General features: G+C 40.7%; 1 protein-coding gene across 1 annotated transcript in view; it reads right to left on the bottom strand.

The window, feature by feature from the left end:
• LOC113151139 (GDNF family receptor alpha-2-like) overlaps positions 1 to 15,296 on the bottom strand; it is a 43,075-nt gene continuing 27,779 nt past the window's right edge. The window contains exons 5-8 of the mRNA XM_026343994.1: positions 11,016 to 11,128; positions 9,907 to 10,047; positions 6,715 to 6,842; positions 1 to 2,290 (exon numbers count right to left, since the gene is read on the bottom strand). Coding sequence (XP_026199779.1) covers positions 2,153 to 2,290; positions 6,715 to 6,842; positions 9,907 to 10,047; positions 11,016 to 11,128 — 520 coding nt within the window. The 3' untranslated portion in view covers positions 1 to 2,152. The remainder of the gene's footprint in view (positions 2,291 to 6,714; positions 6,843 to 9,906; positions 10,048 to 11,015; positions 11,129 to 15,296) is intronic.

The following is a 15,296-nucleotide window of genomic DNA, read 5'->3' as shown; positions in this document are numbered from 1 at the left end:
TCACATGCCTGTATGTACTGTGAAGGAGTTATTGGTCGCCATAGACAGTAACCATAAAGAGACTGCTTTCTAGTGCAATGCAAAGATAAAAGAAGAACATCTTCGAGTGGGAAATGTTTTTTCTGTGTGTCTGAGCTGCAGAGGAGGGATAGTAACAATACAGGAAATCACTTTGGAAGATGCTTGATCTGACTAATTCTCACAGTAACTTTATGGAGAGGTACAGATCAAGGACACATTTTTCAGAGTAAAATCACTGTGGACTGACAGAAGGATTTTACCAACCAATACTTTGTTCAACGTACACACAGGCCTTTGAGTGTTGTATTAAGACGGACTTGAGAAAATGTGACCCAAACCTTTAAGAAGTAAAATTGTCACCAAAGCCGGCACGAGACTGGCTGCAAAACAATGTAACTGTCAAAATGCAGATCAAGTTAAAGTTATAGATCGATGACATTAGGTGTGTTTGTCATTTAAAGACAATCCTTTGCCTGAACTAAGCTAACCAGCTGTGGACAGTGGTCTCACATTTAGCATACACACATGACAGTGACAGCTGTGTTCTCAATGAACTCTCAACAAGACAGTGAAAAAGCACATTTCCTAAAATGTTATTTTATTTTTTAAAGCATTTGTCACGACTACACTGTTCTGATGGCAGCCTTGCACGAAGCTTATATATAAATTGAACTTCTTATAGGACAAGCTCACATTTTTTTCTATAACATATTTTCATATATGCATGTGAATTGAGCACATTTGTGTATTTGTACAATAGGAGATTGCTAAAATATTCAGTTAAATGAGGGACCACGGTGGCCAGATACTGCACAAGATCTCTGCATCATTGTTGCCTGCCCTTACTCCCCAAACTCGCAGTTAATTACACTATGCATCATAACCTCCACTCTCTGAGGGGCCATATGAACCCCCACACTGGCAATTCAAACAGCTCCTTATAAGCTACTTTTCTCCTGCATGTAAACATAGACTCACACACACACACACACTGTAATAATTTTCCACGCACACTGAAACACAGTATGATACTCAAACGGTTTATGGCTTTCCAAGCAGTTTGAGCTTGTTTAATCTCATCCTTCTATACATTCTTAATAGAATAGACAAATAGAAACGCAGATAATGAAGGCCTTCCATTAGTAGGACTACTCAATACAGAGCCATCTTAGCGTACAGTGACGTCCATTCAAGGTACTGTAGATATCATTATTTTGAATGAAAGAAACATGTTGTTTATATACATAGAGACAGAAATGTACACATGTGCAGGTAGACATATGGCGAACACCCACAGTCATCAACAAGAACATCTCAAATGACCAAAGAACCGTTAACCGTTAAAGTCACCGTCTGCAGTTCTTTTTTGCTACCTGCTGAAAAAGGATACTATAGCACCCAAATGAAAGAGCTGTACCATAGATTGATTATGGTCACCGATACTATACCAACACTTAGAACACTGAGTAGGCTTTACAGTTTAGAGTTTACACTAGTGTTGAAGAGACAGAATGTAATCATCCCCCATCCCCGCCCCTAAATTTGTGGTCTGTTCATCCAAGAGAAGATTAAATTGAGAACCAATTCAAGACCAAAAAAAAAACAAAACAAGGTGACTGATAGCAGAAATATGTCTCTCTTTCTCAATCTTTTCGCTCCCACTCTATCCCATTTACCTCCTGCTCATTGCTTTTCTCTCTCGCAACAATTTCTTTTCTGTCAATCCTGTCTTCTTTTAATTATGTTGTTCGTACCCTCGCTCCCTCCTTTGGTGAGAAAAGTGCAGGCGTCTTGAACGTGGTCACCTTCAGTCCTCCAGGATTTTGTGACTCTGTCAGAGCGAGAGGGAATGGCCTTCCTGGGCCTCTCACAGGAAGGGTCATTTTTAAAAGGCCATTCACTCCATCACAGTTGTGGTCCATCCTAACAATACATCAAATGAACAACAAATTCACATTGCAACATTTTCCACCTCTTTTCTCCTTTTGTTTTCCCTTTTTCATGAATACCATTTATGTCAACTGCCCAGAGATTCAGCCTTCTTAATATCAGTCTCAGAAATAACACCTTCTGCTTTTGGGATCAGCTTGTGGGTGGATGACCTCTTTTTTTTTTTCTTCTCCTGGCGCTTCTATAAGGCATGCTGGGCCAGGACCAGAGCCAAAGCCAGGCCGGGAAGCAGAGCCCAGACGTTGGCACACAGACAGGCAGAGTGATCCCCTGGTAGGTCGTGCATTTTGCCCAGGCCACCGCCACTTGGTTCAGGATACTGGGCAGATAGAGGAACACACAGAGGGAGAGAGATGTGTAAAGGTTAGACATGACTCAGACACTCGTGCTGCTTGTTCTGGCATTTGAAGAGAGCGAGGAGGAAACAGGAGGGAGGTGAGACATGACAGGGTCAAAGCTGAGAGAAGAAGAGAAAACACGAGTCAGATAGTCAGAGTGAGAAATTACATGTATCCATGACCAGACCCACTTTGGCACGAACATTAAGCATTTGATCCACCAAATGTTTTTGGGTTTATGAAGTATTTTTCAAGTCCGTGCTGCTTAGTATGCTCTCTGCTTCTTAAACAAGTTGGCAACAAAGAAGAGCTTCTTGTGAGTGTGTTTTCTTTTTTCTTACAACTCTTTTTGGTTGTGCCAGCAAATCTCTAAACAGTTTTTAAAGCTATCATTACAGACTTTATTTACAAGAAAAACATGCTACGAAGGCAAACACACAAAGCAGAAGCCGGCGGCAGCTGGGAATTTCTTTCAATATTTCATAAGGCATAACTTACAGTTAGTAGAGGCTCAACAAAACAGTTGCAAGACGCTCTGTGTGCACTTTTACTGCACACAGTCAGAACACTCATTGTGTGCAGTATATTTTACAGCACACCTTTTATACACATCTGAAAATTAACATATCTACAGTGTGCAAACTCAGAGAAAGCCATGCTGTTTACCACACTGCTCACATTATGGCAGACAGCAGTGGGAACACATCAGTCTACATATTCAACTCTTTGGCCTCCAGAGTTCTGCTGTTACAGGTATATCCACACCACAATAGTCCTATTATGTGCTTTTCCATAAAATTGTTAACATTTTGAATACTTTTTCAATTTGCTTCTTGTAACACAAAGCATAACCATTTGCCTCCAAGTGAAAGTAGTCTCACTCAATTTGCAGAGGTACCATTTTCAGTCCTGCACAGCAATACAGAGACGCATCATGAGGAACATGAAACATTTTCTTCTCCTCCTCCACCTCCACCTCCACCTCCTCCTCCTCTTCCTCCTCCACAATCCCTTCACCTTATTTCTACCAATGCAACCTTTGCAGAGATTGTACTTTGGTCGATTTTCTTGTACACACACACACACACACACACATACACACGCACACACACAATACTCAGATGTTATCTACTGGTACCTCATCTTCAAACAGAACAAGGCAACACATAAACGGGAAAATAAATAATGAAAATAGTGTTGAATTATATTAACAAGACAGGTGTGTTTTTTTTTTTTCCTGTAGGAGAAAAAGGAGAAATGAGATTTGGGAGAGAAAGTAGGAGCATCCAAAATAGCTGCAGTTACCACAGTACCTGGGCTTGTGCATGCCCGCTCTACACTCCAGGAAAATTCACTCCAAGAAATGGTTAAATGACAGTTGCCAAGAAAGAAAAGGGGGGTGGTTGGGTAGTGGGGGGAAAAGCTATGGGTAGCTTGACAATGCACCAAACACATCCGCAACTAAAAGCCAATTAATTAGCAAGGGCAGTGATGTGTGGCAGCAGCCTGTTGACATGAGTCCAGATCTCTGGCTGCAGCCAATATCCACACATAAACTCAGGGCTGAGAGATGGTGCACATACACATAAACAAGTGGGCAAAGAAACACAAACACATGCATACACATGCAGCCACCGTGACGGAATACAGACAATGTCAAAACACGCAGTCGTTTACTCGTGCTTTAACACACAGAGAGGAAAAAGAGAGGACGGAAAACATTCACAGTCAGAGGCTGGGAAGTATTTATTTACTGGTCAATGTATCGCACATGTCATTGAAAACAGTAGCTACATTATCTACACATGTAGTCAGTGTAGAGTATTTTTATTATCGATCAACGCATTGTCAGTTTTACAGTGCAATAGAATTGCATTTCCCAAGCCTAGTTATCAAGAAACCCAGTGCTGCGCATTTTCTCTCCACAATCAATTCAGTTCAATTAAGCTGAGAATCAACACACGACAGTGCTACGTGCGAACACACACACACACACACACACACACACACACACACACACACACACACACACAACGCAACCATCCCTGAGGGGTGATTTTTACATACTGTACACAAGATGGTTTATATGTTACATTGTAAATGGGAAAAAAAAGGGAATAGGAACAGTTCCATTTAAACAAATCCTTGTTCAAGAATTTGTTAAGTGCCGGCATTACATTTCAAAACAGGATTACAATTAAAGGGCGCACAAAATCCATCTTGTCTGTGAGACCTACGCTGACCCTTGGAATAGAGCAAATATATCACTGGGAGTTTACAATTTCCACAGAAACACAAATGTTTGTGTCCATATAAACAAAGCAGGGCTTGTTACAGCTACCCCTCTGACATATTATACACCGAGCTTAAGCCCACATGTTTACTCACTGAGCAAGGGATGAAGCCCACAACCACTAGCCAGGCCCTTCTGAATAATTATACTTCTAAATAAGTTGAAAATGCTCTCTATCTTATAAACATGTCCAACGTTATGGCTGACATGAAGAGGCTAATTACAGAGGACAGATTCTCCTATAGTCTCTCTTGTCTAACTGTGCTTCGTATAGGTTCTTCTTTGATGTGTTTGGCACTAATCCATCCATTTACTGTACACTTATTCTGTTATCCTGGCTATTTGTACATGTGCGCACAAATGTGTGTTGGTATATGTTACTACACAGCCCACGCTGTGAGGTTTACAGCTTTGGACAGTCAGTCTTCTGCCAAGAGGACTCATACCATAACAACACTCCCCCAATTTATCTGCCATGGAAGTTTGACAAGTTTTAATTGCCAGGCATAGTTGTCTGCGAACACAGGGCCGCCCAAAATGTCCCTACCAGCTCCTTCTCTAATTATAAACTTCCTGCTTGAGTAATCACACGTCTTATTGTTTCCTAATTACCATTTTTACAATAAATTAAACACCACACTGCAGTGAGACAGGCACAGAGCGGTTCATCAATACTGACATGCACACACGAAACCTTTGGAGAAAGCAATTCCACCATCCACCTCTCCCTCTCTCCAACACCTTTTCCAAAACATACACACTGTTATTGTTATCAGTGGTGCTCGTTCATTAATTCTCCTCTTCACAACATTTTTAAGGTTTTAATTTGCTGTCTTCTTAACAATAAGGGTTTTTGCGTAAAGGACAATACTGCATGACTCGTCTGCAGTGAGACCATTTAATGACTGTGAAAGCCCCTGGAATTGCCCAAAATAGATGTCTTAATGGGAGTCATTCATTCAGCATGCATATTTACAATCATAAGCACTGCATGCTATTTGGATTTTGTCTATATCTGTAATAATAACTGGAAAATTACATTTACAATAACACGCATCCACATAATAACATCATGAACAGTAGCAGAAGAAGGTTTTTGCAAAGTACAGTTTTATACCACTGTGCCTAATTCAGCTAAGCTTGGTAACAGGGTCTCCTGCAAAGGTGAAAAACATCATTAGTTTTACACCAGAAGGCTGCATGGCACATCTAAAATACATCTGTAAAACAGAACAATATTTCATTTTGAAAACTAATCAAACTCAATAGCTAGATAAAAAAAATGGGAGAAAAAGAAAAACCTATCCTTGGCCCAAAGTATAGAGTGAAATATTTCTGTCCTGTTCAGGGGGAGACATAGAGAGAGAGGGAGTCTTTGGTGGACAATATTGTTCCGTCATTTTCACATTTTATGTGAAGAGAAACTGTACAGTTCTATTAAGAGACAGAAACACATGCATTCTTGCACCACTGAAAAGAGTGATGTTTTTCTGCACCAGACGGTAAACCCAGTTAGAGTTAAGTTGACTGCAGTCTTCAGAGTAGACAGCTTTCAGCAGAGAACAGGCCCAAGGCCAGCGTTTTAGAGCCTCTAATCCAGATTAAAACCCCTACCTCCCATTTCTTTCATATTTTTTTATTGTGTGTGAGAGAGAAATATAATATTTCAACCAAATGTCATCATCTTGTGTGTAGCTTAAACTGTCTTATCATAAAGTGTCTGTTGTGATGTACCAATTGGTTTAACAAGCATAGAGATTGAATGTGATATGAATGTAAATGGTGTTGTGTGTTAAGCTCCGCGATTTGTAAAAAATCTTTTCATGGACGCAGAACGGAGGAGTTTTTGTTGTTCTTCTTGCAATGCAATGTAATTTTAACAAAATTATGCAAAGAAGTTGCTGAAAACGTTTCACAAAGTTGGGAGAGAAATGAATTGCTGCGGCACAAACAGTGCAGCACAAACAATACAGTGACCTATGTACATACCCTGTGATAAAACGTCTACCTTCTTGACAAGCAGACAGGAAGTAAATGACTTTGTTATATTTGCATATACATTTAAAATTTGTATTATTCCATTCAATTCAAGAGTCAGTGCAAACCCATTACCTTCGGGATGGTGACAAAAGGAGGTTCTGAGGTGTAGTCCATCTTTGTCGTCAATGAGGGGCCTGGCACGGACATGGTTTTGTTCTGCATGTTGTCTATTCCATAACCAAAGGCCTGAATGGCATTTCCTGCAGAGACAGAGATATAAAGTCACTTGCTTTGGACTGCCATCCCAGCAAGAAGCCAGCTAGCAGACAGACAGTTTTGAGTCAACTTTTTGGTCCCCTGCCTAATCTTTGGCAACTGATTGAACAAGTGAGGATGGAGTGGAATAGAACAAGTACAAAAAATGAGCAGAGAGACAGCCGTTTTGCTTGGTCAGGAAAAGAGAGTTTGGAAATTGTGAAATCTGTCACTAGGGAAGCCACTCAGGAGGCTGCAAAATAACAATACTGGCTTATGTTAAGTATTTTAAGATATGCCTTCCTTTGGAATGTGCGACATCTTTATGGTAGCAATTCAGCTAGTAATTATTCTTCTATGAACAAATTCTGGGGAGACACAATAGGCGCATTTATCAAATACAAATCATGTCCTCGGCTCATTACAAAAACTCTTAAGTTGTAACAGCCATTCCCAGGCTGCAACAAACCGACCAAATAGTGGCATAATGTCTGCACTTCAGATGATGAACCCCAATGTGTTTGCAGACAGTTGTACACAGAAATAGAAACAATTAAAAGGAGCAAATCAATAAGCTAAATCAAAGCACAGAGTATTGGGAATTTACAGTTTAACAGTGCAAATGTACTTCATACAGTATAAGTATACTGTAATTTTAAATGCACATGTGAATCTCTGCAATAATAGTATAACTCTCAGCTCGGCTGGCTTTTCAGCCAGATGTGGTAAAATAGAGGCTGAGTACCTTTTCACTGCTCATCCATTTAAAACACGAGGCTCTCTTTGTTCAGCCAGAGAGAAGGCAAGGCATGTAATTGCTTGGCAACCACCTCCATTATAAGGTCAGCATGCAGAGATGACTTTGAATAGATTTATGTGACTGATCAAATTCAAAACATTCTCAAACGAATGAGGCATTTCCCCACCTTCCCACAGACAACAAATAGGATAGTTGTGGAACACACATGTACAATCATATAGACACACACACACACACACACACACACACAATCCTTAGTGCTCACAGTACATAGATTTATCTTTCACATCCACTGTCTGCCCACACAACGTTGCACTCACGCACAAGTGTGCACACTATACAGCAAAATGCAAACAAATCCGCACACACACACACACACACACACACACCTGCACACTTAACACACACTAAAGCACCCTTCATGTTTCTCAGTGTGTTCACCACTGTGGCGTTTGCCGTGCAAAAAAGCAGCTTGAATGCTAGCATTAAAGAGCTGGTGAAGTACCGCTGAGACTTGTGATGTTACCCATCTCTTTATCAGGATGCGCTATAGCCAGCTATCCCCCTATAGATTATGTGAGATGGGTGAATAAAGCCATAAATCAAACTAGTTGGCTGGAGGGGCACCACACAGAATCTTTTACGATACCCAAATGTTCAACGGAGCCATTACGCTCATTGCCAAAAGCAATTCAATTTTTTAATGACTCTGTATAAGTTTTCCTTTAACCTACGGGCATAGCCTGCACTGAACTACCTGCAGGAACATTTGAGTAAGAAGAAGGAGAGAGGAGGAGAAAAAAAGAGGACATACACAAGGAGGAGTGAACTATTGTTATGACATTCTCCAGCTGAAATGCTTTCTTCTGGCCTCCCTACATACTTTAGCCAAAAATGCATGAATTCCTCTGCTGGATTTTTATTTTTCTTGAACTTGTAAGGAAAAGTGGGGCAAAGTGCGCAGCTAATGCTTTGATTTGTCAACCAAAGTAGCAGAAAAAGTGAACCTGGAAAAATAAGGATAGATTATTGGGTTGCTTGAGATCTTGAGCAAGATTTCTGTCTCTCCCTCTCTACATATATATATATATATATATATATATATATATATACTGTATGTATACATATATATATGTATATATAAAGTATATATATATGTGTGTGTGTATGTGTGTTTTCCCCTCCCTGGTGTGTTGAAGTTTATCGCCTGTTCCCCTTCACTGCAGAGTGGAGATGCTGCATTTTGTGTTATTTTTCAAGACGCCTCCTCAGCTCCCAGCTTCATCCCTCATCCTGCACACTCAGCTAAAACTGTACCCCAGCAGTCTATTGAAATGGACTGAAAGCATTATCCACACAATGGTACATGTTAAAGGCAGTGGTGTCTTGTAGTGCTGATGGCACTGCTCGCGCCGCCATAGCAAGAAAGAGTCTTCTGTATTTTACCTCTCTGTAAAAAAAAGCATGAGGATGTTTGAGGGAGCCTCTGTCATGCTCTGTGTGTTATGCGTTAGATGTAGAGATGATATGTATTTTAGCCTTGGCTATTATTTCCTTCGTACTATATCTATTCCTTTTCATGACATTTCTCTCCTGTTAGGGATGAGCCCTTTAACTCTCTCTGATTGAATGTGAAAATGACATGCAAATGGTTTCTTTTGTATTAAAGTCTGGGCAGATCTCGCCCAAAGGAGGGATTAAAAGTGATATGAAATTACTCATCCCTGAGTAACTAAGAACATTTAATTCTAACTTAATCAGTGGGCAAAGGGGTATCCATGATAAGTTGTATCAAACTATGTAGCAGACTATTTTTGATTAGGACTTCAAGAGGTTCCATCTATCCATACATTAAAAATATCTCTTAATCCCTCTGGCATTATTTCCTCTTTTGTTAGAACCAAATCACATAAATTATGAATTATTTTTAATACAATTTAATCTTAATTAGTTTAAATTTAGTTCATTTAAAAGTTAGTTTTCTTTTGATAGTTAAATAATATAATTTTTATACCTGTCTAAAGAAAGTAGGACCCCCCCACCATCCCTCACATTATTCATCTTTCAGTTTCCATAACATCTTATCCTCAACAACATAACATCCACATCTCCCAGGAGACCTCAACAACACTAAAAAAACTGACTCACACATGAAACCATCAAAGCTGCATTAGTTTAAAGGCTACCTTCAGTCTTTCGTGGGAGCAAGAGGAACTACTGCATCATATGTCTGTGCTCTACCTGACCCCTATCACTTACAGAACACATTTCAGACACATGCAATATATCCGTGTGTCAGGGAGGCTCACTTAGGCATGTGTTATCGGTGAAGTACTGCAGGAAGTTCATACACTCCTCTTCTTGGTTTCCGCTGCCCTTACAGGTACACCATGGGGAGATGGTCCAGTTGGAGAAGCTGCTGTCGACATAATTTGGGGTCATGTCTGTTCCTGTGAGAGCATCCGTGGCAAACAGACACAAACACATACATATACACATTAGAGTTAAGGGTCACTAATGGGTAATAATGGGCTACATTCGTTGCAAGTACATAAAATTGACAACAAGTTGTTGCCATTGGAATGGTTTTGCACTGTTCGAGTTTACAGGAAGGTGAAGCATTCTGTAATGGTTTATTTTAGATGTAAAGAGGCCATTATGTTATAAATATTATGAAAAGCATGGGCTCTAGGTAGCGTGGTGAATGTGTATGTGGTGTTTCGATGTGGCACTACTGTACTAAAACATTTTACTTTTCAAATGCCTCCCTGTGTCAATGCTTTCAGCCGGAGTCAGGGCTGTTAGCTGCACTTTGTGTGTAGCATTTTCCAGAGAAATTCAGGAAGCCCCACGGCACATTATCACTACATACTTCACGATTTATGACACATAGTGGGGAAGCACTAGAGCTGAAATATGGACACTTCAGTAGCTATCGTGATATAAAATATTTCATGTACAGTACATTTGCATTTGGAACTCTGCTCTACAACCTCTCTGATATCAAATGTTGGCTGTGATTAAAAAATATGCATGTAATAGTCTGTGCACATTGTTTGAACAACATTTACTATAAGCAAACAGATGGCCATCAAGTGTTTAATTAAGTAAATACTCTCTCTGTGCCTCTACTCTCTAATTACTTCTACTAGTGAACTGATGTCCTGTGTGCTGGAGGAGATATCTGGCCAAGAGAAAAAAAAAAGCACAGAGTGACTCCTGTATCTGCTGCTCATAATAAAAGTTAAGGTGGCCTAGATTGCTGTCACTCTGTCTTGTCGTTAAACTGTCACACTGTAGCTCACCATGTATGTGGAATCTAACAACAACATAGTAAAGTTTGGATGTAAATGTGCATTGTATCTGTGTGTAACCATCACTCCATCACAGCGTCACCTATAACCTGGGCTATACTGACCGATGAGCCTTGTGTAGGAGGCCAAGCAGGCTTGGTGATTGTCCTGGTTCGGACAGGTGCTCGCTGAGTGTGGAGTCACACAGCAGTTTACCATATAGTCAGCCAGCCTAGACCTGCACGACAAACATAAACACAGCACGGACAGAAAAAAAGAGACAGAGCTTAGTCATAAACTCAAGGCACATACCAGATGAATACACATGCACAAACTTAAAGCACTGGGCCAAATGTTTTGGCACTCGCTTTACTTGAGAGCCGCTGCCAATTGTGGCCAGCATCAGACTGGAAAAATATATGCAACATCTGTTTCCAGGCTGCTACAACAGGTGCCCTGAATAGCAACCAGGTGTCACTCAGCATGCCTCAGCCCCAACAACATGCAGTATGTACTCTACTTATCTGCACTGCACGCAACATAAACTTAGGAGTGGTGTATCTGTGTACAGATGAGACTATCATACACCTCTTGGTTGTGGCTTCCACGTTTATCCTGGACATCGCAAATGACACCCAACCTCACTTTCCCCATGAACCGAAGGAACTGATTAAAATAGTGTGTTTTATTTTGAAGTGTTTGTGATAAGAGCTTTAAGTCTGTCGAGGCCCCCAGGGTGGCATTGCTAATCCACTTAAGTAGGTTTATTGGGACTAGCGTGTGCAAAGTTGCACTGTCTGTACTGTTCACATCACAGCTGCCCACTAAGTGAATCACAATCCAATGCACATTTCTCTCTCTCTCTCTCGCTCTCTTTCTCTGCCATGACTCATTCACTGTGACCTGGTCTGAACACTATTTGCAGTCTTAAGTTCAAAGGTAAAGTAAGGCACCTCAGCCTGTCTGCTGCTGCTGGTGGACAAATAAGCATGCATGGACAGACTAGGAAATAAGGTTAGTACTGACTGAATGTGTTTTCTAACTGCGGTCCAGTTAGTTGCTAATTTTTGGGCAACTTAGTGCTGATAAACAACATTTATCATTGATGATCGCTGCTCGGATAGCCTTCTCTTTGTCTCTTAGACTGTTAACACTGCATTGTTTAAGAGATGATTTGATGCTGATGCTTTTTTAATAGCAATACATCATTGTCAAATTAATTGTGACAAAACATTTAATAAGCATGAAATAATAAATTGCCATCCAAATACCAGCAAGATTGCCAGTCTTTATCTCAAGCCAGTGGTGTTGGGTCTGCTTGTTTCTTACAATTAAAGTATAGTTTTGGTAAAATATCTTTATGTCAAACATTGGTAACTAGCGAGTGTGGGGCATTGTTCTTACCTTTGGAAAAGGTAAGATAACATTAATTACAGCTACTTCTAGTGTCAAAGTCCTTATTATTCGATCTTTCACTTTGCTGAAGAAGGTGAGGATTTTTCTACTGTAGACTCTTAACACCCTGTCTACATTGGGCTCAGACACTTGTAACCAGGTTTTTCATTCGTCCAACAGCACAGATTTGCCTCCACATGCTTTTACACTTTCAACCAATGCAGCTGTCCATACCAGACACATAAGAGTTAGCGCTTCTCTGAAGCTCTGCATTTGTTTCCATGGCTCCTTGTTTTTGGTATAGTCGGTATAGACACTATGGAAAAATACAATGCATACAATAATATCCACAGAATAACAGCATTAGTTCACACAGGAATGATGCATTTTCTCATTCACTGTATGACTGTTAAGCATATCTGTAGGTAATTTATTATTACTTAGGACTTAGTATTTGTTTATCTAGTCATTCCACTGCAATTAGTGAGACAGTTTGTCAGATACATCTACAACACTCAACTCTATCTATCCACTAAGACTCATATTAAAAAAACACAAAGTGCTGATGGTGCACACTACTGCATGCCACAATAAGCTAAACAGGTGGAATGTTAATGTCACAAAAATTTACATACTGCCGTGTCTTAAAAAATGCTCTGCAGCTGTATCACTTATTATACGTTCGATAGTCATTTTACTTGACCACTTATTCATCATTTTGTGATTTTTTTATGAGTAATTGGGTGAGATGAGATGCATTGCAATGATGCTCTTCCTCTATCTGCATGTTTATCTGCATTGACAGAATGAATTGCTTTCAGCAGGAAGGACGTTGTCATTCAACAAACTCAGAGAGGAGGCTATACTTAATATAAGAGAAACGATTTCTTTGTTGTTGCAATGAGCTAAAGCTTTTGCGCTTGCTTTTATGCTGCATCCTCTGTGAATAAGGAAACACAAAGATTTGGATGAAGAATAAGGGGTGATGAGGTAACAATCTCCCTGTCCGTGTCTCTCTCTCTCTCCGTGTCTTTCACCATAGCAGAGATGCAGCCAGTGCGGTGTGATGGGCTTGGGCCTCCAGCAGCAAACCCCACTCAGACTCACTTCATTACTCCAACTCCATCTCCATCCACCCTCCCATCAAATCATCCAGAGAGCCTCTCAACATGACATGCTGCTAACACCACATCTAAAGCTTCGCTTCAGAAAACGGGACATATGCTTGCTGTACCATGGCTGCCAAGACTGATGTGGACACACACACACAGACTCAAACAGCAGTACACAGCACATATTGTTAATTCACAAAAAGGAAAGCACACAAATGCAAATGCATCCCTTTCTACACCTGTCCTCCCCACTCAAAGCCCTCTCTCATTCACTTCTGTTGAGAGTGAAAGAAGGCACTTGTACCACAATCATGCCATAGATGATTAAAAAGAGATACAACAAACAGAGAGGAGAGAGGACACCTCCATTGTGCCTATACAAAGCAACCTCTAGAACTGCATTTTTCATTCTTCTATTTCTTATGGACGACGTGTCTTTTACCTTTGTGCTAACAAGAAATGTGAGATTTCTGTAGGAAAAGGCAAAGACCACAGAAGATTAAAGAAACTGAACAAGCACTGTGTTTCTTTTTAGAAGCGAAGCTCTTTCAGACAATGATTGCTTAAAAACAGTAATTTAAAGTTTAGAGAGGTGTCCTGAGTGTTCAGACAATGGTGTTCCAACGCCGGGATGCAGCCCATTTCATGGCTTCCACAGGCTTTCCATTATACCTCGGTGAAGCACCAGTCGCTACTGAAATTACAGGCTGTCTAGCTCAACAGAGTTTTATGGTCATTTCAGCCACTCAGCCCCCAGGGAAGTGGCAGGGGAGCCCCCACAGAGGTAGACTTCTTTCAACCAACCTGACACTTTAAACACAGTGATTCGGCTGAGCGCTGAGTGCCTGTCCATCCAGCTTGGCAGTAATAGAAAACTAATGGCTTTTTATATGGATTCTTATTCCTATCACTTGATGCCCATGACAAACAATGTGACTCAAATCAGATGAGTGTCAGCCTTGGAGACCATTTCCTTATGAAGTAGGAGAGGCAGGAGGAAAAACAGTTATCAGACTCCAAAGTCCTCTAATAGCTTCCTTTCTACATTAAAAACAACAGTCTATTGAGAATCCTATCTGGTTTAGAGACTTCCCCTCTGCTCTGTCTACAAATATGAGTTCTTCCATGGATGATAATTTCTGTTAAATGTGAAATTACAGCTCTTCACTCTTATCACTTCCCCCAGTCTTCAGCCTAGAGAGGCATTAGAAGCCGTATCTCTCACTCATCTACAGAAAGCATAACAATAACCATGAGACAATAGCTGCCAACATAATAGCAGTTATATGAAGCAGAGAAAGAAAAAACAAAAGATACTTCTTTCTGCTATGTTTTTCCTCTCTCTCCTTTCTTCTCCTTTTTGTTGTGTCCTTCAACATTATCTCTCCTCTCCTCTCCTCTCCTCTCCTCTCCTCTCCTCTCCTCTCCTCTCCTCTCCTCTCCTCTCCTCTTTCCTCTCCTCTCCTCTCCTCTCCTCTCCTCTCCTCTCCTCTCCTCTCCTCTCCTCTCCTCTCCTCTCCTCTCCTCTCCTCTCCTCTCCTCTTTCCTCTCCTCTCCTCTCTCTCCTCTCCTCTCCTCTCCTCTCCTCTCCTCTCCTCTCCTCTCCTCTCCTCCCACTAATGTCCCGTTGTCACTGCCATACAAACATATTGTCATTGAAGCATCAGCTGCTCATGTGCAAAGTCATGGTGAGTGAATTTGGCCCCGGTTCAATCGATAGGATTCAAAAGCATTGTGCGTCCTTTTGTGACTTCATGTCAAATGCCAAAACAAACAAACAGGCTCGGCAAAGCTGAGATCCTATCATTGTTCTTTTTTGACACTAAAAATCTTTTGCATTGTGCAGCCCATCTTGTTACGTCAAAACTATTATTATGAACAGCTGCAAAATAAAGCACT

The sequence above is a fragment of the Anabas testudineus genome, chromosome 9 (assembly GCF_900324465.2).
Source record: "Anabas testudineus chromosome 9, fAnaTes1.2, whole genome shotgun sequence".
NCBI classification, from domain to species: Eukaryota; Metazoa; Chordata; class Actinopteri; order Anabantiformes; family Anabantidae; genus Anabas; species Anabas testudineus.
The sequence above is the reverse complement of the archived record's forward strand: the minus strand, read 5'-3'. Positions and strand labels throughout refer to the sequence as shown.